This window comes from Pimephales promelas, chromosome 4 (assembly GCF_988280905.1).
Source record: "Pimephales promelas chromosome 4, fPimPro1.hap1.1, whole genome shotgun sequence".
In the NCBI taxonomy this organism is placed as follows: Eukaryota; Metazoa; Chordata; class Actinopteri; order Cypriniformes; family Leuciscidae; genus Pimephales; species Pimephales promelas.
Genome location: NC_142772.1, coordinates 46,490,729 through 46,518,174, shown reverse-complemented (window position 1 = coordinate 46,518,174; position 27,446 = coordinate 46,490,729). Strand labels below are relative to the sequence as shown.

At 40.2% G+C, this 27,446-nt stretch overlaps 1 protein-coding gene across 1 annotated transcript; it reads left to right on the top strand.

Moving 5' to 3' along the window:
* Nucleotides 1-601: 601 nt before the first annotated feature.
* LOC148981773 (uncharacterized) lies at nt 602-27,446 on the top strand. Its single transcript, XM_089129739.1, has 3 exons — nt 602-1,070; nt 26,851-27,026; nt 27,169-27,446. The coding sequence occupies exons 2-3, from the start codon at nt 26,910-26,912 to the stop codon at nt 27,355-27,357; spliced, it is 306 nt and encodes a 101-aa protein (XP_088985865.1). The 5' UTR covers nt 602-1,070; nt 26,851-26,909; the 3' UTR covers nt 27,358-27,446.

Genomic DNA, 27,446 nt, shown 5'->3' with positions numbered 1-27,446 from the left:
TTTAAGACCATGTGTCCATTACAATGGACATCACATGTCAGCCCCCTTTTTTGTAACTTCTGGAGCATTTCACCAAGTTTAAAGCCTGCAGTCCATGAGATTGGACGTTTGTCATCCAATCAAATGCCAGTAAAGAAGAAGCTGGCATGTAGTAATTATATATATAAAAACTCTATAAAACTCTACATTGAAGCATGGCAGCAGCACTTCACTTCAAACACAGAAGCAAGCAACATTTTCTAAGCTGTATTTACATTTTATATTTTTGCCAGTATTTCAGTTAGTATGTAAAATAGAAAGATTGAACTTATTAATTAAAGGTGACCTAGAATGTGAAATTGAATTCACAAGAGTTCTGTACATGGACGTGACATAGTGAGTCCCAAACACCATTGTTTTCTCCTTCTTACTTAAATCTTGCTTTTGAAAAACACCCCTGAAAAACAGGCGAATCTCCACATGATACCCGGGCAATGTTCGTCAGTTTCCGGTTGGGGAGATTAGAGCAGAGGAAAACCGGGGAAAATGGGATTATGGCAGAGTCTTCAATATTTACTGTCCTCCCGTCTTTGAAACGAAACTTCCATACGTTTATAGATATTTTATATATAGTTATGTTTATTTAATATAATTTTAAAAAGAAGCATAAACACAACGAGGGGTGTCTGTTTTTGTGACTAACGTTTCTTTAGTATAACCATGGCAGACTGATAAGTGGCGTATGTTTACGCAAAAGTCATGATGTCATGTTGACCATGGAAATTCTCGTTATTGTATTGGACTCTACGATCGGCGGAAGTTATCGAGCATATTTAGACCTTCACCGGAAATGGGAAATACCGCCGCATAGAGATCAGTGTTTGGACCTATTTTGTACGGTCTATGGTTTGGACGTTCACATGAACACAAAAGTATTGTTTAGTTCCTTCATCCGAGCCTCTGAAGAAACAATGGATTAATTTTATTTTCTCTGGAAATTTCCAAACATTTCACCGACGGCTATTTCCTCAACTTGCCAAGAGCTGGCCTCGGATCGAGCTGATGTGTTATTGTTGTTCAAGTTCAGACAGGTAGGCTAATCTTTCTCTCAAAATCGCCCCTTCAAACGTTCAAATCTAAAATCAGGCTAGGAAAAATGCCTTTTATTTCTAAATTATGACTATTTTGGATCTAAAAAACATACTAACATTATAAGGGCAACCCAGGAAACATTATAAAATAATAATAAAAAAAAACATTCTAGGGCACGTTTAGTTAAAAATCGACTGTAGAATTTCATGTTTTAAATCAGGATTTTTTAAAATGTGTCTGTCCACTAGAATGGACAGTTGGTTTGAAAGCCTGTTTCTGAAGTCACATTTTCTGTGATGCTGATTGAAATTTCTTTTATAATATATATATATATATATATATATATATATATATATATATATATCACAGTGACAGTACCGATATATTTTTTAAACTTTTTCATGTGCAGAATATACAGTTCTGAAGTGCTTGAACATATAGCTGATGAAAATATCTCAGATGTTGACTTTATGTGGAGTAATGAGGAAGATGGAGATGTAAGAAAAATATCTGTATTTAAAACTTTATAAAGTAAAATAACTTCCGGCCAAAAGAACATATGGATTTGACTTAAATCTAAAGCACAACTTAAATATGAATATTTTAAATATTTTATATTAATATATATTTTTTATGGTTAGATGCTCTTTTATGATGGATAGATGCACTTGTATCATGGGTAGATGCACTTTTATGGACTTTCAAAACAGAAACAACCATTTACAGCCAATATAAAGCTTGAAAGGGCCAGGACATTGTTTAATAAAACTCTGATTGTTTTCGTCTGAGAGAAGAATGTCATGTACACCAAGGATGGCTAGAGACCAGGGTGATTAAATCATGGGCTAATTTAAATTTTTGGGTGAACTATTCCTTTAAAGGTATAGTTCAACCACAAATTATATTTGTCATCACTTACTCACCCTCATGTTGTTCCAAACCTGTATGAGTTTCATACCATTATGTTGTACACCATCCCGCCTGCAATCTATTGAATGGGGTTTCGGGTAGTATATTTGATAGACATTTTAACTAAAGTGCCTGTCGTGATAACTATTTTACTGCACTCAGCAGGCCCCGGGGTCTGTAGCACCAAGCGCTGTCCCAAAATTCCACCATCCGCGAACCCACTATTTTGATAATTATGTGGGATCTCAATATCTCAGCTCTGGAAGGGTCTAGAGCCTCTATTTTTTTCACTCAGGTCTAAGTCCCATGGCCCTCTATCAGAATCCAGAGTTCAAAGAAGATTGGAGAAACTTATTTTTTCGCACAAAAAAAATTGAAAAATGGAGGTTCTAGACCCTTCCAGAGCTGAGATATTGAGATATTTATAATGGCATTAATGGTACGTGGGATCTCAATATCTCAGCTCTGGAAGGGTCTAGAACCTCCATTTTTGCACTCAGGTCTAAGTCTCATGGCCCTCTATCAGAATCCAGAGTTTCAAGAAGATCAGAAAAACTCAAAATTCGACTCGAAAAAAACGACAGTGGTACCCCTTTCGTTTTTTTGGGGTCGAGAAATTAAGTTTCTCCAATCTTCTCAAAACTCTGGATTCTGATAGAGGCCCATGAGACTTAGACCTGAGTGCAAAAATGGAGGTTCTAGACCCTTCCAGAGCTGAGATATTGAGATCCCACGCACCATTAAAAATTTCCCCCTGGGGACAAATAAAGTGCTTGAAATGAATTAATGCCATTATAAATATCTCAATATTTCAGCACTGGGGGGGCCAAAACCTCCATTTTTGCACTCGAGTCTAAGTCTCATGGCCCTCTATCAGAATCCAGAGTTTCAAGAAGATCAGAGAAACTCAAAATTTCGACCCGAAAAAAACCGACAGTGGTACCCCTTTTGTTTTTTTTGTTTTGGGGCGAAAAAATAAGTTTGTCCAATCTTCTCAAAACTCTGGATTCTAATAGAGGGCCATGAGACTTAGAACTGAGTGTAAAAATGGAGGTTCTAGACCCTTCCAGAGCTGAGATATTGAGATCCCACGCACCATTAATGCCATATAAATATCTCAATATCTCAGCTCTGGAAGGGTCTAGAGCCTAAATTTTTGCACTCAGGTCTAAGTCTCATGGCCCTCTATCACAATCCAGGGTTTCAAGAAGATCAGAGAAACTCAATTTCGACCCGAAAAAAATAAAAACGACAGTGGTACCCCTTTCGTTTTTTTTTTTCTGGGAGAAATTAAGTTTCTCCAATGTTCTCAAAACTCTGGATTCTGATAGAGGGCCACGAAACTTTGACCTGAGTGCAAAAATGGAGGTTCTAGACCCTTCCAGAGCTGAGATATCAAAACTCAAAATTTCGACCTCCCCAAAAAAAAAACGACAGTGGTACCCCTTTCGTTTTTTTTTTTTTTCGGGGCGAAAAATTAAGTTTGTCCAATCTTCTCAAAACTCTGGATTCTGATAGAGGGCCATGAGACTTAAACCTGAGTGCAAAAATGGAGGTTCTAGACCAGGGCTATTCAATTGGCGGCCCGCGGGCCACATGCGGCCCGAAAGCAATGTCCAAATGGCCCAGCCCGTGGTTCCGTCAAAAACGCACCCCCCCTACATAAATTCATAAAGTAGTACAGACCACGTTGCCCGTAAAACGCAAACAATACAGAGCGTGCTGGTAGTAGCCTAGATTATTTTCAATATGTCTTTCTCAACACTGAAACGTAAAATTGCCAATGAAAACCGTCAGTTTAACCCTGCTTGGACTGAAAAATACTTGTTTATTTTACCGCCACACCCAAACGCCAAACCGATGTGTTTAATTTGTAATGAGTGCGTTGCCGTACTTAAAGATTACAATGTGCGGAGGCACCACGTTGAGAAACACCAGACTTTCCGCACAAATTTTCCCGAGGGATCTCAAGAGAGGGCTGCAAAAGTGCAGAGTTTGATTGCATCTTACAACCGGAGCAGTTCTACCATGGTGCGGTCATTCACAGCCCAAGAGAGAGCCACCGCAGCATCACTTCGTGTGTCCTGGATATTGGCAAAAAAGAAAAGGCCATTCACAGACTCGGAAACTGTGAAGGACTGTATGCTTGCCGTCGTGGATGAGGTGATAAATGACGATAAAATTAAAACGAGCGTGGCATCTGCTATTAAAAACGTACCACTGTCAGATACTTCCAACATTCGTAGGGTTGAAATTCTTGCTGCAGATGTGTATGAAACGCTGTTAGGAGACCTGATGAAAGCTGATACTATGTCTATAGCAGTAGATGAGTCCACAGACAAAACTGATACTGCTCAGCTGTGCATATATGTCCGGTTTTTTGACGGCAAATGCTTCCGAGAGGAGCTGCTCGGCCTACTGCCGTTAGAAGGACACACAACGGGCAAAATAGTCTTTGGGAAAATTTCCGCTTTTTTTAAAGACAATGGTCTGGATATGACCCGTGTGTGCATGCTTGTGACAGATGGGGCTCCATCCATGACAGGGAAAGTGAACGGTTTGGCAGCGCGTTGGTCCACTGTTGCACCTCAGTTGATCTCCTTACACTGCATTGTCCATCAGGCGGTGTTATGCGCAAAATTAAGTGGGGCACTCAAAACGACAATGGACAGTGTGATGGCTATAATTAATTTTATTCGCTCCACATCAAGCCTCCAACACCGCTTATTCCGCATGCTGCTGTCAGAAATGTCCGCTGAGCACCACGACCTGCTTTTGCATAATGACGTGAGGTGGCTGTCTAAAGGCAAAGCACTCGAACGCTTCTGTGGTCTCAGAGAGGAGATCGTAACTTTCCTCCGCAGCAGCAAGCAAAAGAAGGCTGAAGCACACTTGAGTCGCATACTAGATGACAACTTCATGGCCGATGTTTGCTTTCTGAGCGACATATTCAAACACCTGAATGATCTAAATTTGGCACTACAAGGCAGAGACAAAACTGTCATTGACCTTGTGGAACAGATGCGCGCATTCCAAGTTAAACTGGACATTTTTGCAACTGATTTGAGCACAGGCCGAATGCTGCATTTTCCGACACTCCGCACGCGCATCTCATCCCCCGCACAAATTACGGATGTAATGACAGATTTCATTGCGAAGTTGAAAAATAACTTTGCTGGTCGATTGGATGGACTTGTTCTGCCCACAGAGGTGGCCGTTTTTGTCAGAGACCCGTTCACTGTTGCTATAGAAGGGGACTTATCCGCCAGAGCAAAGGAAGTGGTTCCTTCCATTGACGAGGGACAATTTGAACTTGAACTTGCTGACATGCAGTCATCTGTTACCATGGCACAGGAGCTTCGTACTAACGGACATGCAGTGTTTTGGACTAATATCAACGTACATCAGTTCCCTAACATTAAGAAAGTAGCGATCGTCATGCTCAGTATGTTTGGATCAACATACACATGTGAGTCAAGTTTTTCACACATGAACTCCATAAAAAGCAACTCTCGTTGTTCCCTGACTGACAGTACTCTCCACCAATGCCTTCGGATTGCATTGACAACTTACGAGCCTAAAGTCACTGCTCTCGTTCAAAACAAAAAATGTCACTTCTCCCACTAAGTCAGCAGGTTAACTGTAGCCTGCATCAATATAATGTGGGATGTGTAGCAAAGGCATACCTAATATCAAATGTGTTGATTTTATATGTTCCTGCAAAATGTGCAGTAGTAAAGCTTTTTTACATGTGTCAGTTATAGTTGTGAATACCATGCACTTTTAATTTTATGCACTTTAAGATGTTCCTGGGTCAAATGTGATCGAGATGTTTATTTTGTTTCAAAAGGAAACGTAATGTTATTGCTAATGTGAATAGCCTACTACTGTGCACTATTTTGTTTTTATTACTTTATGATCAGATATGGTCAGATATGTAGGTATGTGTAGGCAAGAGGTGCCTAGGTTATTTTTTATTTTTATTTTTCATTTGTAAGCGGAAAAAGTTTCTGAAAAGACCTCAGATTCTGTTCAGGTCTTTCATTGTTTTTATGCACATTTTGCTGTGCAAACTGACCAAAGTTAAAAGAGAAACAATGAATAAACCTTACATGTTTTTTAACAAATTTGTTTGTGTTAGTTTAAAAAAAATTCATTACGAGCTGCTTCGCCGTTGAAATAACTGGCCCAGTTAACCTTCTTGGTTTGAAAATCTGGCCCAACTGAATTTGTAATTGAATAGCCCTGTTCTAGACCCTTCCAGAGCTGAGATATTGAGATCCCACGCACCATTAATGCCATTATAAATATCTCAATATCTCAGTTCTGGAAGGGTCTAGAGCCTCCATTTTTGCACTCAGGTCTAAGTCTCATGGCCCTCTGTCAGAATCCAGAGTTTCAAGAAGATCAGAGAAACTCAAAATTTCGACCTCCCCAAAAAAAACGACAGTGGTACCCCTTTCGTGTTTTTTTTTTTTGGGGGGGGGGGCGAGAAATTTAGTTTCTCCAATCTTCTCAAAACTCTGGATTCTAATAGAGGGCCATGAGGGGTGTCAAACTCAAATACACAGTGGGCCGAGATCAAAAAATTGCTATAGGTCAAGGGCCGGACAGGTTAAACACTTATTGAAACAACGTATTATTATTATGAACCTGAAAACAACAAGGTCTATATATTATTGCCAATAAAACAACATTAATTAGGAAATAAAAAAAATAAAATTAATAAATAAAATCAGTTTCACTAATTTCTTATGGTTATTTACAAAAGTTATTTACTTCAAAGGAAAATCAAATGTCCTATAGCAAGAGAAAGAAATGGAAAAATGAAAGTCCACCTTTTCAAAGTTCACCTTCCTTCAAATTTGGCTGATTATTTATGCTGAAAAATGGCCGAGTTTTGGTCTGTACTAATCTGTCACATCGGGGAAAATACCTTTTGAGTTACAGACTACCAAACGTTAAAGAGAAGAGTGCAAAAACTGATGAAAGAAGGCGTTTGTGGTTGACAGAGGCACAGCATCAGCAATACGGCACTGACATTGACTGGCAGAACGGTAGGAATCTGTTATGCAACGGTACGGCTTTTTCCGCGTTCTTGTCAGCGCCGGTTTCAATACATGTTTCAGAAATAATATTTTTCTGCTCGTCCGGCACTTTGCAACAACACAGCATTGTTTCGGCAGCGACTTGCAGCATGTCTCCTCTAAAACTGATGTTTAACGTTACATTTTATGTGGCGTGAAAGTCACATTCCATCCGAAATCCGATCGTTCAGACTGAGGCATATGGTATTTGAATAGGATTTCAAACCACATATGGATGTAGCTGCTAGCTTGAAACGGATTTCATGTGCTTTTTGGACTGACAATCTGAGCGTAGCCTATGTCGGAACAAGAAAATAAGGAAGAATTGCAGTACGGGCTATAGAAGCTCACCATTACCACATATTAACTTTAGTTTGTCAAAATATTACGCTCTCTCCTGCTTGGTAAGTCCTTCTCTATATGATTTCGTACCTACCAAGGGTTTTTTCTGTGTTTTTTAGTGTAATAATGTGTTCCGTAGTACATACATAGTGCAGTAAATGCTGTTGTTTACATCCGAGTGCCCCCATAATGGCCACTCATCCGGGTTACCGCCCAGAATGTGACGCTTTCGCGGTCATGTTTCCATGGTGACGCGTCATTGCTTGTCACGTGACACAGTGCTCCCACGTAATTTGAACCGATATAACGGCGGGCCAGCTCTAAAAATAAATACATTTTGTCATGCGGGCCAAAAATAATTCATTTGCGGGCCGGTTGTGGCCCGCGGGCCTTGAGTTTGACACATGTGTTCTAGACCCTTCCAGAGCTGAGATATTGAGATCCCATGCACGCACCATTAATGCCATTATAAATATCTCAGTTCTGGAAGGGTCTAGAGCCTCAATTTTTGCACTCAGGTCTAAGTCTCATGGCCCTCTATCAGAATCCAGAGTTTCAAGAAGATCAGAGAAACTCAAAATTTCGACCCCCCCCCCCCCCGAAAAAAAAAAAAACGACAGTGGTACCCCTTTCGTTTTTTTTGGGGGGGTGGGCGAGAAATGAAGTTTCTCCAATCTTCTCAAAACTCTGGATTCTGATAGATGGCCATGAGACTTAGACCTGAGTGCAAAAATTGACGCTCTAGACACTTCAAGAGCTGAGATATTGAGATCCCACGCACCATTAATGCCATTATAAATATCTCAATATCTCAACTCTGGAAGGGTCTAGAGCCTCCATTTTTGCACTCAGGTCTAAGTCTCATGGCCCTCTGTCAGAATCCAGAGTTTCAAGAAGATCAGAGAAACTGAAAATTTAGTTTCTCCAATCTTCTCAAAACTCTGGATTCTAATAGAGGGCCATGAGGGGTGTCAAACTCAAATACACAGTGGGCCGAGATCAAAAAATTGCTATAGGTCAAGGGCCGGACAGGTTAAACACTTATTGAAACAACGTATTATTATTATGAACCTGAAAACAACAAGGTCTATATATTATTGCCAATAAAACAACATTAATTAGGAAATAAAAAAAATAAAATTAATAAATAAAATCAGTTTCACTAATTTCTTATGGTTATTTACAAAAGTTATTTACTTCAAAGGAAAATCAAATGTCCTATAGCAAGAGAAAGAAATGCAAAAATGAAAGTCCACCTTTTCAAAGTTCACCTTCCTTCAAATTTGGCTGATTATTTATGCTGAAAAATGGCCGAGTTTTGGTCTGTACTAATCTGTCACATCGGGGAAAATACCTTTTGAGTTACAGACTACCAAACGTTAAAGGGCATATTGCAGGTTAGAGGACCCAACGAGTCAATGCATAGAAAAACAATGTAGGAACTAGATTTTCTTTAAAATATACGCATAAACACGCTATAGAAGCTTCTGCAGTCGTTTTTGTGAGAAAATTTTACTTCCGCGTCTGAAAATGGGCGTGGCGGGCGTGACGCAATGAGCGGGAGAGCCGTCGATTCACACAACAGGAAAACAATGGATCGCATGACATTTCGGACGCTGAGGAAATACTCGTATGACGGATCAAGCCATAAAGTTATGAGCCTGCTATGCTAAAGAGATCAGGGACAGGCCAGGATAATGTCAGACAGAATGGTCAGAGAAAATTTGAGCTGTGGTGTGAGAAGCAGTGGAGAACAGGACAGGTGCCTTTTATGTGAGAGACGTGCTTATAGTATACACGTTCGCTAACGATATACACTGTGCTCACAATATTGTACAGATTATTATGATCCTATAACAGGCCAGCAGACATTAGTATGTTTAGGGTAGATTTATATACTATTAAATGTATAAAAACTTTACTTGAGTAGCCTATAATATTTCTATACTATAGGCTATACTCAGGTAAATTTTTAATACATATTTTTCACCTAGGTTATAACATAAACAGAACATTAAAGATTTGAGTATTTAAACAACCAATTTTGTTTTTCAATTACAAGTTCTATATAGGGCATGACATGACTAATTACCTATTATATAACACTATTTGATGCCATTGGTAGTATACGACGATCAATATACTTGCTTCGGCATACCATGTTGAACTCCATCATATCGCCGGGATGCTAATCATTTGATCTGAAGTGAACGCTACACACGACCGCGTTTTCCGAGCCGATGGAGAAGAGAAATCCCGTCTCTTCACCTGCTCAAACCGCACCAGGAACGAAAGATATGCTATATAGCACCGTCACTTTTATTGTAATGGAAACTTGTGGACTGGATCTTGAAGTCCTGACAGGCTGGAGTTTTTGCAATCTCCACAAACACAATAATTTCCATGACGATGATAAATTAAAATGCAAAAACTAACGAAAGCACACTGCCTGACGAGCGCTCTCACTGAACACCAGCCTGCTCTCACTGAGCCGAGGCTGCGGCTCCCTGATATGACGTCAAATGACGCGATGTTGAAAAAAAAGCGGTTTTTACTAGCAGTCCAAGAAACGCTCACTTTATCTTCTAAATTAGTGCCCTTATGTTGTTTTAAAACATTTTAAATCCTGCATTAACTTTTCATATGGTATTTTCATACAAGGTTATCTATAAATTTCGATTTTTTTTTAACCTGCAATATGCTCTTTAAAGAGAAGAGTGCAAAAACTGATGAAAGAAGGCGTTTGTGGTTGACAGAGGCACAGCATCAGCAATACGGCACTGACATTGACTGGCAGAACGGTAGGAATCTGTTATGCAACGGTACGGCTTTTTCCGCTTTCTTGTCAGCGCCGGTTTCAATACATGTTTCAGAAATAATATTTTTCTGCTCGTCCGGCACTTTGCAACAACACAGCATTGTTTCGGCAGCGACTTGCAGCATGTCTCCTCTAAAACTGATGTTTAACGTTACATTTTATGTGGCGTGAAAGTTGCATTCCATCCGAAATCCGATCGTTCAGACTGAGGCATATGGTATTTGAATAGGATTTCAAACCACATATGGATGTAGCTGCTAGCTTGAAACGGATTTCATGTGCTTTTTGGACTGACAATCTGAGCGTAGCCTATGTCGGAACAAGAAAATAGAAGGAAGAATTGCAGTACGGGCTATAGAAGCTCACCATTACCACATATTAACTTTAGTTTGTCAAAATATTACGCTCTCTCCTGCTTGGTAAGTCCTTCTCTATATGATTTCGTACCTACCAAGGGTTTTTTCTGTGTTTTTTAGTGTAATAATGTGTTCCGTAGTACATACATAGTGCAGTAAATGCTGTTGTTTACATCCGAGTGCCCCCATAATGGCCACTCATCCGGGTTACCGCCCAGAATGTGACGCTTTCGCGGTCATGTTTCCATGGTGACGCGTCATTGCTTGTCACGTGACACAGTGCTCCCACGTAATTTGAACCGATATAACGGTGGGCCAGCTCTAAAAATAAATACATTTTGTCATGCGGGCCAAAAATAATTCATTTGCGGGCCGGTTGTGGCCCGCGGGCCTTGAGTTTGACACATGTGTTCTAGACCCTTCCAGAGCTGAGATATTGAGATCCCATGCACGCACCATTAATGCCATTATAAATATCTCAGTTCTGGAAGGGTCTAGAGCCTCAATTTTTGCACTCAGGTCTAAGTCTCATGGCCCTCTATCAGAATCCAGAGTTTCAAGAAGATCAGAGAAACTCAAAATTTCGACCCCCCCCCCCCCCCACAAAAAAAAAAAAAACGACAGTGGTACCCCTTTCGGTTTTTTTTTTTGGGGGGGGGGGGGGGGAGAGAAATTAAGTTTCTCCAATCTTCTCAAAACTCTGGATTCTGATAGAGGGCCATGAGACTTAGACCTGAGTGCAAAAATTGAGGCTCTAGACACTTCAAGAGCTGAGATATTGAGATCCCATGCACCATTAATGCCATTATAAATATCTCAATATCTCAGTTCTGGAAGGGTCTAGAGCCTCCATTTTTGCACTCAGGTCTAAGTCTCATTGCCCTCTATCAGAATCTAGGGCTGAACGATTAATTGCATTTGCGATAAAATCGCGATATGATGAAACGCGATTTTGTAATCGCAAGAGCTGCGATTACACTGGTCACGTGACACGCGAGAGAAAAGCAGTCTGCAAGATAAAGTATCAACTTGCCACGCTACGCGGTCTAGCGTTCAGAAAAGAACAGTTTATTCTATTAAACAGTTAACTACTATTCACAACTCATCCATTCAAATTCTTCCAACGCTCGCACCCTATTCTCCACATTTGCAAAACTGACCAAACCTAAGGATAGTATAACCTCCACTTTCACTACAGACAAATGTAACAACTTCCTGTCATTCTACCATTCCAAAATCCATACCATACATTGTTCATTAACATCAACTTCCTCAGTTTCTCCGCTCCCTGAACATCAACTTACTCCCCTCACACTTGACAGTTTTTCCTCTTTCTCTCCTCTGTCTCCCTCTGACACCTCCAAACTCCTTTCAACTATGAAATTCTCCAACTGCCAGCTTGACCCGATACCCTCACAGCTCTTTAAAGCCTGTCAACCAATCCTCATCCCTCTTATCACCAACATCATTAACACTTCCTTCATGTCTGGATCCGTTCCATCCCCACTAAAACTTGCGTCCATCACACCCCTCCTGAAAAAACCGGGCCTGGACCCTGACAATCTGGAAAACTTCAGACCCATCTCCAATCTCCCACTATTATCAAAAATTCTGGAACGTGCCGTCATCACACAACTCCACCAATATCTCCACTCCTCTCAATTATTTGAAACGTTTCAATCCGGATTCCGTCCACACCACAGTACAGAAACAGCCCTTTTTGTCACCATTTTGTCTCTATTAATAACTGCAACTCCCACACCTCCCCTGCCAACTATGGTGTTCCCCAAGGTTCCGTGCTTGGCCCCCTCCTCTTCACCATTTATATGCTTCCCCTCGGTAAGATCATCCGTCACCATGGACTCCATTTTCATTGCTATGCCGATGATACCCAACTCTACATATCCACCAAATCCATCACCCCGGCTATCCTCTCCACCATCACCGATTGCATTTCCGACTTAAAGACCTGGATGGACAATAACTTTCTCAAATTAAACAGCAATAAAACTGAACTCCTTATCACCGGCCCAAAATCACTCCTTCCTAGACTACAGAACTTCAGTCTTCTTATCGATGGAAATATTGTATCCCCCTCCCACTCCGTTCGAAACCTTGGTATCATAATGGACTCCACCCTCTCTTACCGAACACACATCAATCATGTCACTAAACTATCCTTTTTCCACCTCCGCAACATCGCCCGTCTTCGCCCCTCCCTAACCCTGTCAACAGCTGAAATCCTCATCCATGCCTTCATAACTTCAAGACTCGACTACTGCAATAGCCTTCTCTATGGACTACCTACTAATCAATTACAAAAGCTACAATACATCCAGAACTCAGCCGCCCGCTTGCTTACCCACACCAAGTCCCGGGAACACATCACCCCCGTTCTTCAGCAGCTCCACTGGCTTCCTGTACGCTATCGTATTCAATATAAGCTCCTCCTCCTCACCTACAAGTCCCTCCATAGCCTGGCCCCGTCCTACCTCACTGAACTCCTGGTACAGCACCAACCCACCCGTCACCTGCGCTCATACGGCACAAACCGCCTTACTCAGATCACCCGCACAAATCGCCGGACATTGGGGGATCGATCTTTTGCCATTGCTGCCCCCACCCTTTGGAACTCACTCCCTACATGCATTAGAAACTCTGTTTCACTATCAAATTTCAAAACAGCACTCAAAACTCATCTGTTCAAACTAGCATTTCCTTAGAACCTTTATTTTTTATTTTTATTTTTTGCTTTATTTTGTCCTTGTCCCATGTGAAGCGTCTTTGAGTGTCCAAAAAAGCGCTATACAAGTGTGATGTATTATTATTATTATTATTATTATTAATGTATGTGATATTGTGTTATTTATTCTCTCCTCAACAATCTTGGATTCAGAGAATTTCAGAATCGAGTCTGAGCTTAGTTTTTAAACACAGATGCGTGATGACGCTGCGCGTGCTTTAGAAACGAACGGTGTTCTGAATCTGCTTGCTTCTATTTTCTCGCGCTCTCTCACTCTCTCTCTTCCTCACTCACACACACGACACCGCTCGAACCTTCCAAAAATATAGTAACGTTATTTCATAAAGTTCGGGATTGAGCCGAATTACAAGGACATTCGCGGGCTTCATTGAACAGGTTTTGCCGCTTTGCTTGATGTTATAACGTTGCTCTTGCAGTGCGCGTTCTCTCCCGCGGGAATTTTCTTTACAAATGCTTCACAGAGGCATTATTTATGTCTTTTGGAATGCAGTTGGCTTGTATATTAAAACCATGAAAATCACAGTGAAGGCTGCTTTCATTTTAAAATACTAACGCGTGCTTTGTGAAGAGCGCTCGTGCATGCGGCCGTGAGCGACTCATTGGTAAATGTACTTGCATGTCAAAATGCTTTTATGACGCGAAATTAATGTAAACACGGTCAGTTCTTAAACCCACAGGACAAACCTTTTGTACAATTTCAAAAGAGATATATGCATTAGTGTGAATGCAGCTTATCGTATCTAAACTGAGGGAATCACTCTAGCTCTTGAATGAAAAACATTCAGACAGCCTACTTTTAAATACTGAGACCACTCTTTGTTTATTGCTTGTAATGTTTTTTTTTGTTTCTCTTTATTTACTAGCTTTTATATTTTGAAGCTATATTATTTTATATAGCCTATTTAAAATTCTTAACATGTAATTGGTTTAATTAAATGGTTTTTTTTATAATTGTTTTTTAAAGAATGTGTTTTTACACATGTAATTAAATACATATTTTAAGAGTTATTAAGATTAATTAATAAGAAAAAAAGTAGATCGGATCATGAGCTATCTAAGGATTCCTATCCCCACTGTACAATGATTTATTGCTTGTCTTTGTCGACTAATACAGAAGGTAAATAACTTTTTTTTTTTAAATCGCATATTAAATCGCAATCGCAATATTGGTAAAAAAAATCGCAATTAGATTATTTTCCAAAATCGTTCAGCCCTAGTTCTAGACCCTTCCAGAGCTGAGATATTGAGATCCCACGCACCATTAATGCCATTATAAATATCTCAATATCTCAACTCTGGAAGGGTCTAGAGCCTCCATTTTTGCACTCAGGTCTAAGTCTCATGGCCCTCTGTCAGAATCCAGAGTTTCAGGAAGATCAGAGAAACTCAAAATTTCGACCCAAAAAAAAAAAAAAAACCGACAGTGGTGCCCCTTTCGTTTTTGTTATTTTTTCGGGGAGAAATTAAGTTTCTCCAATGTTCTCAAAACTCTGGATTCTGATAGAGGGCCATGAGACTTAGACCTGAGTGCAAAAATGGAGGTTCTAGACATTCCAGAGCTGAGATATTGAGATCCCACGCACCATTAATGCCATTATAAACATCTCAATATCTCAGGTCTTGAAGGGTCTAGAACCTCAATTTTTGCACTCAGGTCTAACTAAGTCTCATGGCCCTCTGTCAGAATCCAGAGTTTCAGGAAGATCAGAGAAACTCAAAATTTCGACCCCGCTATTTCTTTTCTTCCTTGTAGGCCAGAACGAGAATTCCTTAGATTTCCACGACGCATGCGCGAGATTTGCGATCTGCTTACGCCAGCTTACACTACTTCAGATCGCAATTCTCGCGCATGCGTCGTGGAAATCTATAAGGAAGTCTCGTTCTGGCCTACAAGGAAGAAAAGAAATAGTCGAATAAACTCGTTATTTTTGTTTGTTTTTTCGCACAAAAAGTATTCGCGTCGCTTGATAAACATATAGTTGAGCCACGGTAGTCACTTGGGATATTTAAACATTTTCTTCATTGACTTTTTGGGCCGTCAAGAGGCAGTCCCTTAGGAGCCAATGTGGTAGTTATACAGCTCTCAAATTTAATCAAAAATATCTTCATTTGTGTTCCGAAGACGAACGAAGGTCTTACGGGGTTGGTACAGCATGGGGGTGAGTAATTAATGACTTAATTTTCATTTTTGGGTGAACTAACCCTTTAATGCCATTATAAATATCTCAATATCTCAGCTCAGGGGGGGGGGGGGAATTTAGTTTCTCCAATCTTCTCAAAACTCTGGATTCTGATAGAGGGCCATGAGACTTAGACCTGAGTGCAAAAATGGAGGCTCTAGACCCTTCCAGAGCTGAGATACTGAGATCCCACGCATCATTCATGCCATTAAAAATATCTCAATATCTCAGCTCTGGAAGGGTCTAGAGCCTCCATTTTTGCACTCAGGTCTAAGTCTCATGGCCCTCTGTCAGAATCCAGAGTTTCAGGAAGATCAGAGAAACTCAAAATTTCGACCCAAAAAAAAAAAACCGACAGTGGTGCCTCTTTCGTTTTTTTTTTTTCAGGTCGAAAAATTAAGTTTGTCCAATCTTCTCAAAACTCTGGATTCTGATAGAGGGCCATGAGACTTAGACCTGAGTGCAAAAATGGAGGTTCTAGACCCTTCCAGAGCTGAGATATTGATATCCCACGCACCATTAATGCCATTATAAATATCTCAATATCTCAGGTCTTGAAGGGTCTAGAGCCTCCATTTTTTGCACTCAGGTCTAAGTCTCATGGCCCTCAGTCAGAATCCAGAGTTTCAGGAAGATCAGAGAAACTCAAAATTTCGACCTCCCCAAAAAAAACGACAGTGGTACCCCTTTCGTGTTTTTTTTTTTGGGGGGGGCGAGAAATTTAGTTTCTCCAATCTTCTCAAAACTCTGGATTCTAATAGAGGGCCATGAGACTTAGACCTGAGTGCACAAATTGAGGCTCTAGACACTTCAAGAGCTGAGATATTGAGATCCCACGCACCATTAATGCCATTATAAATATCTCAATATCTCAGTTCTGGAAGGGTCTAGAGCCTCCATTTTTTGCACTCAGGTCTAAGTCTCATGGCCCTCTATCAGAATCTAGGGCTGAACGATTAATTGCATTTGCGATAAAATCGCGATATGATGAAACGGGATTTTGTATTTCGCAAGAGCTGCGATTACACTGGTCACGTGACACGCGAGAGAAAAGCAGTCTGCAAGATAAAGTATCAACTTGCCACGCTACGCGGTCTGGCGTTCAGAAAAGAACAATTTATTTTTAATGTATGTGATATTGTGTTATTTATTCTCTCCTCTCCTCAACAATCTTGGATTCAGAGAATTTCAGAATCGAGTCTGAGCTTAGTTTTTAAACACAGATGCGTGATGACGCTGAGCGTGCTTTAGAAACGAACGGTGTTCTGAATCTGCTTGCTTCTATTTTCTCGCGCTCTCTCACTCTCTCTCTTCCTCACTCACACACACGACACCGTTTGAACCTTCCAAAAATATAGTAACGTTATTTCATAAAGTTCGGGATTGAGCCGAATTACAAGGACATTCGCGGGCTTCATTGAACAGGTTTTGCCGCTTTGCTTGATGTTATAACGTTGCTCTTGCAGTGCGCGTTCTCTCCCGCGGGAATTTTCTTTACAAATGCTTCACAGAGGCATTATTTATGTCTTTTGGAATGCAGTTGGCTTGTATATTAAAACCATGAAAATCACAGTGAAGGCTGCTTTCATTTTAAAATACTAACGCGTGCTTTGTGAAGAGCGCTTGTGCATGCGGCCGTGAGCGACTCATTGGTAAATGTACTTGCATGTCAAAATGCTTTTATGACGCGAAATTAATGTAAACACGGTCAGTTCTTAAACCCACAGGACAAACCACTTTTACAATTTCAAAAGAGATATATGCATTAGTGTGAATGCAGCTTATCGTATCTAAACTGAGGGAATCACTCTAGCTCTTGAATGAAAAACATTCAGACAGCCTACTTTTAAATACTGAGACCACTCTTTGTTTATTGCTTGTTATGTTTTTTTTTGTTTCTCTTTATTTACTAGCTTTTATATTTTGAAGCTATATTATTTTATATAGCCTATTTAAAATTCTTAACATGTAATTGGTTTAATTAAATGGTTTTTAAAAAAATGTAAACGTCTGGGAGAATGAGTAGAGCAGACATAGTCTACAGATCTGAATAAGAGTGACGATGCAAAAAAAGAGCTGTATTCTGTACGGTTTTCTGTGGGCACAAACCCGACCCGACGCGTGCAGGCATGCTCATAGACCAACACAGCGCGGTTACTCAACTGAGCTCTCTTTCGTGTCTGAATAGACAAATACACACAACACAACATTATGTCTAAATGTCCGGTTTGGACAGTATTCATGTAAATGTCGGTTATGTCTTAAGCAGTTGTGACTGCACCGTGTGCATCAGTGCATTTGGATCCGCATATCATTGGAGAAGATCCGACTTCTTAAAGCGACAGTGTAAACCTAATGCGGTCTGTGTCCTTAATATTGATCAAGCAACAAAAGAAAAGAGAAAAGCATTCACTGTTTGTTAATAGCTTTAATAAGGATTAGTTATATTCATACAAATAAATATGTCTGCTTGAAATAATAAAGAATGATGTATGCGAGTAGTTATAAAGAAAGCATATATCATTCATTGAAAAGAAGACTGTTTTACTTTAAGTAAAGTGGTTTTATTTTGTTTTGTTTTTGTTATTGTTTTTCATTTTATAATTTGTACCATGTTGTGGCAGCAATAAATAACACAATAAAATCTAGTGTTGAGTGTTCATGTACATTAGTAGTGTTGTGGAATTAACTGATGCATAATAATCGTGATAATCGTTAAACCGTGATTATTTCTCAGACAATAATCGTACTTACAAAATCTGTAATCGTTGCATCCCTAATCTAGAGTTTTGAGAAGATTGGACAAACTTAATTTTTCGCCCCGAAAAATAAAAAAAAGAAAGGGGTACCACTGTCGTTTTTTTCGGGTCGAAATTTTGAGTTTCTCTGATCTTCTTGAAACTCTGGATTCTGATAGAGGGCCATGAGACTTAGACCTGAGTGCAAAAATTGAAGCTCTAGACCCTTCCAGAGCTGAAATATTGAGATATTTATAATGGCATTAATGGTGAGTGGGATCTCAATATCTCAGCTCTGGAAGGGTCTAGAGCCTCCATTTTTGCACTCAGGTCTAAGTCTCATGGCCCTCTATCAAAATCCAGAATTTTGAAAAGATTGGACAAACTTAATTTTTCGACTTGAAAGAAAAAAACCGAAAGGGGTACCACTGTCATTTTTTTTTTTTTTTGGGTCGAAATTTTGAGTTTCTCTGATCTTCCTGAAACTCTGGATTCTGACAGAGGGCCATGAGACTTAGACCTGAGTGCAAACATGGAGGCTCTAGACCCTTCCAGACCTGAGATATTGAGATATTTATAATGGCATTAATGGTGCGTGGGATCTCAATATCTCAGCTCTGGAAGGGTCTAGAACCTCCATTTTTGCACTCAGGTCTAAGTCTCATGGCCCTCTATTAGAATGTAGAGTTTTGAGAAGATTGGACAAACTTAATTTTTCGTCCCGAAAAAAAAAAAACGAAAGGGGTACCACTGTCGTTTTTTTCGGGTCGAAATTTTGAGTTTCTCTGATCTTCTTGAAACCCTGGATTCTGATAGAGGGCCATGAGACTTAGACCTGAGTGCAAAAATTGAGGCTCTAGACCCTTCCAGAGCTGGGATATTTATAATGGCATTAATGGTGCGTGGGATCTCAGTATCTCAGCTCTGGAAGGGTCTAGAGCCTCCATTTTTGCACTCAGGTCTAAGTCTCATGGCCCTCTATCAGAATCCAGAGTTTTGAGAAGATTGGAGAAACTTAATTTCTCCCCGAAAAAAAAACCGAAAGGGGTACCACTGTCGTTTTTTTTGTGGAGGTCGAAATTTTGAGTTTCTCTGATCTTCTTGAAACTCTGTATTCTGATAGAGGGCCATGAGACATAGACCTGAGTGCAAAAATGGAGGCTCTAGACCCTTCCAGAGCTGAGATATTGAGATATTTATAATGGCATTAATGGTGCGTGGGATCTCAATATCTCAGCTCTGCTCTGGAAGGGTCTAGAACCTCCATATTTGCACTCAGGTCTAAGTCTCATGGCCCTCTATTAGAATCCAGAGTTTTGAGAAGATTGGACAAACTTAATTTTTCGCCCCGAAAAAAAAAAACGAAAGGGGTACCACTGTCATTTTTTTCGGGTTGAAATTTTGAGTTTCTCTGATCTTCTTGAAACTCTGGATTCTGATAGAGGGCCATGAGACTTAGACCTGAGTGCAAAAATTGAGGCCCTAGACCCTTCCAGAGCTGAAATATTGAGATATTTATAATGGCATTAATGGTGCATGGGATCTCAATATCTCAGCTCTGGAAGGGTCTAGAACCTCCACTTTTGCACTCAGGTCTAAGTCTCAAGACCCTCTATTAGAATCCAGAGTTTTGAGAAGATTGGAGAAACTTAATTTCTCCCCGAAAAAAAAAACAAAAAACGAAAGGGGTACCACTGTCATTTTTTTTGGGGGGGGGGGGGGGGTCGAAATTTTGAATTTCTCTGATCTTCTTGAAACTCTGGATTCTGATAGAGGGCCGTGAGACTTAGACCTGAGTGCAAAAATGGAGGTTCTAGACCCTTCCAGAGCTGAGATATTGAGATATTTATAATGGCATTAATGGTGTGTGGGATCTCAATATCTCAGCTCTGGAAGGGTCTAGAACAGTGGAGATTTCTTTAAGACTGCAAGGGAAGCTCAGCTTCCCCTATAATGTCAAACAAATAATGATCAAATGTGTACTATTGTGTTAACATTTTAATGAGTAAAAATGCGTTACAACACGGTAATCTCGAAGACGAGTTCGTTCAGAATAAGCAACAAATAGCAGGTCGGCTGAGTCTGACTTGATCTCCTTCTCATGCATACCTGTAGCGCGTCACAGTGCATGCATTTTCCTATGGCATTTCCCCGTTGAAGCTCGGTGTCCATTGACTTCAATGGGGCTGCTTTGAACAGTTTTTTTCAGTGCTGTTAAACTAGACGGTCATTGGACAAAAAAATGCTGCGATTATGTCCCGCCCACGGACGCCGGGCGTCTCTGGGTTTAATAGGGAAGTGGGCTGGCCTGGCGTCCGGGCGTCCGCGTGATGATTGGAGGATTGCATCTCCTTTTGATTGACAGCGATTTCACCCAATAAAAAAATCTCTGACGCGGAAGTTAGTTTAAAGACTTCGTGCTCAGTCTCGTCGCGAATTTTGTGTGTATTTTACTCGAAAGACGAACTGCTGTAACATATTTCTTAGTATTTGCAATTTTTATCAAATATTTTACAGTTCAGCCTAATTCCCACATTTCTTCCGTCGATGTCAGGTGTCTTGTTACATGTGCGGGCGTGGTGTTTGAATCACGGCACATCTGTCTAGTTTGGTTTCACTTTTGTGTTGGGATTCGGACATGCATTCTCCGCGTGTTTGTTTTCGGTTGTGAGTGCACAGGACACCTTATGATCGTACTCATGCGTAACGTTAGCGTTCTGTCTTGTCGTGTTCGCTCTGTTCAGTGTGTTGTGTGGCACATGGTTTGTGTTTACATCGGCTGCGTGCTTTCATGTCATGTTTTGTCTTGTGCTGTGTAGCACACAGCTTGTGTTTTACACTAGCTGTGTGCTTTCATGTTGTCATGTTCTGTGTGAACACGTGTCTTATGAGTGTTCTCATCGTTCTTCGGGTCTCATTTTGTGTGAGCACAATTGCTTTTTAATTTGTTTTATTGGTCATGTGTTTTTGTCATGTTTGGTATGAGCACATGGCTTGTGCTTGTCATGCCATATGTGCTTTCCTGTCATTGTGTCGACTCCCATCTTGTTTCCTGATTATTAGTTATTTTATATAGATTATTACCCCACCTGTCCTCCCTCGTTACCTGCCTTTTTTGCTCCCAATTTATTCCCCTTGTTTGTTTTTTTTTTTTTTTTTTATCAATAAAATAAAGCCCATCAACTCTGCATCAAGTCCTCGCTCTTTTCACCATCCCCACACCTGACAGTCGAGTTTAAAAAAAAAAAAGAAGAAGAAAAAAGAGCTTCCCCTCTTTGAAAGACCAGCAGCCGCCACTGGTCTAGAACCTCCATATTTGCACTCAGGTCTAAGTCTCATGGCCCTCTATTAGAATGTAGAGTTTTGAGAAGATTGGACAAACTTAATTTTTCGCCCCGAAAAAAAAAAAACGAAAGGGGTACCACTGTCGTTTTTTTCGGGTCGAAATTTTGAGTTTCTCTGATCTTCTTGAAACCCTGGATTCTGATAGAGGGCCATGAGACTTAGACCTGAGTGCAAAAATTGAGGCTCTAGACCCTTCCAGAGCTGGGATATTTATAATGGCATTAATGGTGCATGGGATCTCAATATCTCAGCTCTGGAAGGGTCTAGAACCTCCACTTTTGCACTCAGGTCTAAGTCTCAAGACCCTCTATTAGAATCCAGAGTTTTGAGAAGATTGGAGAAACTTAATTTCTCCCCGAAAAAAAAAAAAAAAACGAAAGGGGTACCACTGTCCTTTTTTTTTGGGGGGGGGGTCGAAATTTTGAATTTCTCTGATCTTCTTGAAACTCTGGATTCTGATAGAGGGCCGTGAGACTTAGACCTGAGTGCAAAAATGGAGGTTCTAGACCCTTCCAGAGCTGAGATATTGAGATATTTATAATGGCATTAATGGTGCGTGGGATCTCAATATCTCAGCTCTGGAAGGGTCTAGAACAGTGGAGATTTCTTTAAGACTGCAAGGGAAGCTCAGCTTCCCTTATAATGTCAAACAAATAATGATCAAATGTGTACTATTGTGTTAACATTTTAATGAGTAAAAATGCGTTACAACACGGTAATCTCGAAGACGAGTTCGTTCAGAATAAGCAACAAATAGCAGGTCGGCTGAGTCTGACTTGATCTCCTTCTCATGCATACCTGTAGCGCGTCACAGTGCATGCATTTTCCTATGGCATTTCCCCGTTGAAGCTCGGTGTCCATTGACTTCAATGGGGCTGCTTTGAACAGTTTTTTTCAGTGCTGTTAAACTAGACGGTCATTGGATAAATGCTGCGATTATGTCCCGCCCACGGACGCCGGGCGTCTCTGGGTTTAATAGGGAAGTGGGCTGGCCTGGCGTCCGGGCGTCCGCGTGATGATTGGAGGATTGCATCTCCTTTTGATTGACAGCGATTTCACCCAATAAAAAAATCTCTGACGCGGAAGTTAGGGCTGTGCCATATCATACCGTCCACGATAATACCGGTATAAAATTTTACATGATAAAAAATTGTCATATCGCGATATTGATGATATGATGACGTATGGCGTATTTACGTTACTTAGCGCGTGCACAACAACACAGCAGCATGTCAGCCTCCGGATCAGATCAAGATTTAGTTCCTAAAAAGGGCGCTACTTCAATAGTATGGAAGTTGTTTGAGTACAAGAGGTCAGATCTCCAACAACACAATTATTTATTTATTTTTTTGTCAAATATGCATGAAAACTCGTTTCACCACTTCCCTACTAGCGTACATTTTGCATTCGCCTAATCTTCCTTCAGAGTTTCCGCAGTTCGGGTACAACAGTCAACACGATTAAACTCTTTCTAAGATGATTCAATGTTACTATTATTATATTTGTAAATAAAAGGTCTATGGTTTCGCATAACACAACTTTATCTTGCTGGACTTTATTGCTGTAACGTTAACTAAATCATGTTACTTTCTACCGGCCGGGTGTCTGTTAGAGCAAAACACTAGAGTCAGAGCACTGTTGTTCATCACGCGCACAGTAACTGAAATGTAAAACTGTTAAAAGAAAGGACTCGATAAACGATTGCACAGCTAGATGCTGTATATTATACACGACGCTACGCATCAATATTTATTTACTTTGTACTTTGAACTGTTCAGTGCGGAGTATTCGACGCGCTGCGCGTGCGCGCTGTGACTCCGTGTTGCTTCAAGCGCATCATTCAGCGCTCGGGATGCGCATAAGCGCTGTGCGATATATTGGAGCCTTTCATATCATAATACTTTTGCGCAATGAAAGATTATTAATAGCCTTTGTTCTGTCCTATCGATCATATGTTGCTGCCTCATTAAACAGCTGTGCTATACATTTTAAACATGCCTCAATTTTATAGTAGACTATGCTATATAATAATTAATCCTTTTGATTTGTTACCTTGTTTTTTTTTTCATGAATGTACAATACAAAGAGCAATGTGTAAAGTTTTACCAGATTTAGTGTTACAATTGTCTCTTATTTATTCCCCACTAAATGTTTTTTTTCCCTAAATGTTCCAATTTTATACAATTATTGTAAATTAGGTATTGTATACCTCATTTGATGCTAATCCAAAAACTATGCAAGGCAACTGTTACATTTTGAAGGTTTGTTTGGATTGCCGCTGTTTGTTTAAATTTTTTGTACTTCAAAGTTTAGGTAAATTTTATTAGGTGACAATATTGTGCAGGCTTCTGAAGTTATTGTTAATATTGTTAATGTATTACTGTAGTTATTGTTAAAATAAAATGATAAGGAGTTATGTTATACTTTTTTTTTTGCACTAATGCTGCTGCCAGCCAGCTGCAATCACCAATAAAACATTGTTTCATATATATTTTTTCTATATCGTGATAAATATCATTATCGCAAATATTCTTGAAATATCGTGATATAATTTTTAGGCTATATCGCCCACCCCTAGCGGAAGTTAGTTTAAAGACTTCGTGCTCAGTCTCGTCGCGAATTTTGTGTGTATTTTACTCGAAAGACGAACTGCTGTAACATATTTCTTAGTATTTGCAATTTTTATCAAATATTTTACAGTTCAGCCTAATTCCCACATTTCTTCCGTCGATGTCAGGTGTCTTGTTACATGTGCGGGCGTGGTGTTTGAATCACGGCACATCTGTCTAGTTTGGTTTCACTTTTGTGTTGGGATTCGGACATGCATTCTCCGCGTGTTTGTTTTCGGTTGTGAGTGCACAGGACACCTTATGATCGTACTCATGCGTAACGTTAGCGTTCTGTCTTGTCGTGTTCGCTCTGTTCAGTGTGTTGTGTGGCACATGGTTTGTGTTTACATCGGCTGCGTGCTTTCATGTCATGTTTTGTCTTGTGCTGTGTAGCACACAGCTTGTGTTTTACACTAGCTGTGTGCTTTCATGTTGTCATGTTCTGTGTGAACACGTGTCTTATGAGTGTTCTCATCGTTCTTCGGGTCTCATTTTGTGTGAGCACAATTGCTTTTTAATTTGTTTTATTGGTCATGTGTTTTTGTCATGTTTGGTATGAGCACATGGCTTGTGCTTGTCATGCCATATGTGCTTTCCTGTCATTGTGTCGACTCCCATCTTGTTTCCTGATTATTAGTTATTTTATATAGATTATTACCCCACCTGTCCTCCCTCGTTACCTGCCTTTTTTGCTCCCAATTTATTCCCCTTGTTTGTTTTTTGTTTTTTTTTTTATCAATAAAATAAAGCCCATCAACTCTGCATCAAGTCCTCGCTCTTTTCACCATCCCCACACCTGACAGTCGAGTTTAAAAAAAAAAAAGAAGAAGAAAAAAGAGCTTCCCCTCTTTGAAAGACCAGCAGCCGCCACTGGTCTAGAACCTCCATATTTGCACTCAGGTCTAAGTCTCATGGCCCTCTATTAGAATGTAGAGTTTTGAGAAGATTGGACAAACTTAATTTTTCGCCCCGAAAAAAAAAAAACGAAAGGGGTACCACTGTCGTTTTTTTCGGGTCGAAATTTTGAGTTTCTCTGATCTTCTTGAAACCCTGGATTCTGATAGAGGGCCATGAGACTTAGACCTGAGTGCAAAAATTGAGGCTCTAGACCCTTCCAGAGCTGGGATATTTATAATGGCATTAATGGTGCGTGGGATCTCAGTATCTCAGCTCTGGAAGGGTCTAGAGCCTCCATTTTTGCACTCAGGTCTAAGTCTCATGGCCCTCTATCAGAATCCAGAGTTTTGAGAAGATTGGAGAAACTTAATTTCTCCCCGAAAAAAAAAACGAAAGGGGTACCACTGTCGTTTTTTTTGTGGAGGTCGAAATTTTGAGTTTCTCTGATCTTCTTGAAACTCTGTATTCTGATAGAGGGCCATGAGACATAGACCTGAGTGCAAAAATGGAGGCTCTAGACCCTTCCAGAGCTGAGATATTGAGATGTTTATAATGGCATTAATGGTGCGTGGGATCTCAATATCTCAGCTCTGGAAGGGTCTAGAACCTCCATTTTTGCACTCAGGTCTAAGTCTCAAGACCCTCTATTAGAATCCAGAGTTTTGAGAAGATTGGACAAACTTAATTTTTCGCCACGAAAAAAAAAAAAACGAAAGGGGTACCACTGTCGTTTTTTTCGGGTTGAAATTTTGAGTTTCTCTGATCTTCTTGAAACTCTGGATTCTGATAGAGGGCCATGAGACTTAGACCTGAGTGAAAAAATTGAAGCTCTAGACCCTTCCAGAGCTGAAATATTGAGATATTTATAATGGCATTAATGGTGCGTGGGATCTCAATATCTCAGCTCTGGAAGGGTCTAGAACCTCCATTTTTGCACTCAGGTCTAAGTCTCATGGCCCTCTCTCAGAATCCAGAGTTTTGAGAACATTGGAGAAACTTAATTTCTCCCCGAAAAAAAAAACCGAAAGGGGTACCACTGTCATTTTTTTTTTTTGGGGGGGGGGGGGGGGTGTCGAAATTTTGAATTTCTCTGATCTTCTTGAAACTCTGGATTCTGATAGAGGGCCGTGAGACTTAGACCTGAGTGCAAAAATGGAGGTTCTAGACCCTTCCAGAGCTGAGATATTGAGATATTTATAATGGCATTAATGGTGCGTGGGATCTCAATATCTCAGCTCTGGAATGTCTAGAACCTCCACTTTTGCACTCAGGTCTAAGTCTCAAGACCCTCTATTAGAATCCAGAGTTTTGAGAAGATTGGAGAAACTAAATTTCTCAACCCCCCCCCCAAAAAAAAAAAAAAACGAAAGGGGTACCACTGTCTGTTTTTTTTTTTTTTTTGGGTCGAAATTTTGTTTCCAGAGATATCGAAACTCAAAAATTCGACCCGAAAAAAAACCCGACAGTGGTACCCCTTTCGTTTTTTTTTTTTCGGGGAGAAATTAAGTTTCTCCAATGTTCTCAAAACTCTGGATTCTGAGAGAGGGCCATGAGACTTAGACCTGAGTGCAAAAATGGAGGTTTGTTTATGGATTTGGTTTGGAAATGGATCTATGTTTATATATTTCACTAACATTTATAAACACAAGGTATATGATGTTAAGTTTAAACTAATTTCCAATTGCCTAATGAATGTATCAACTAGCCGGTTGTTTGTCTGTTTGTGTGTGTCAGGAATTGAGGACTCCAAAAACTGGCTAAGGGACAGACCCGGGTGAGGTCAGTGTTGCTACATGGCAGTACTATGGCAGTACATGCACAAGGTTTTGGGTGGCCGGCCTGCGATGGACCCCCCTGTGGTGGTGGCATCATTCCAACCAGAAGCAGAGGATCACATGACAATCCTCATGGTGAGACTAATCATTTACGTAATTAAGCACTTTCATGAATTCCACTAACATCAGATTCGTAAACATTCTTTTTAAATTTCTTGAGGAGATATTTGCAGAAAGTTTCTAAAATGTAACATTTACCTTGTTTTTTTTTTTTTAGGATATTGTGGAGCCCTCCACCTCAGAGGCATCCTGGACACCTGACACAGGAACCAGTAGAATGCTAACCAGTACCCCAGTAGCAACAAGTGGCATCACATCTAGGAGGTGGTCCAATCCTATTGTGGAGTTCCTGATCGAGGAAGCCCTTCAGGAGCAAAGGCGCTATGAAGAGAGTGGACCTCTTTGAAAGAATGATTGATAAGATGTGAAAGTAATTACCTGTTAAATTGCACAACTGTTTACATATTAATTAAATATATTTGTTTTTATGGTTTA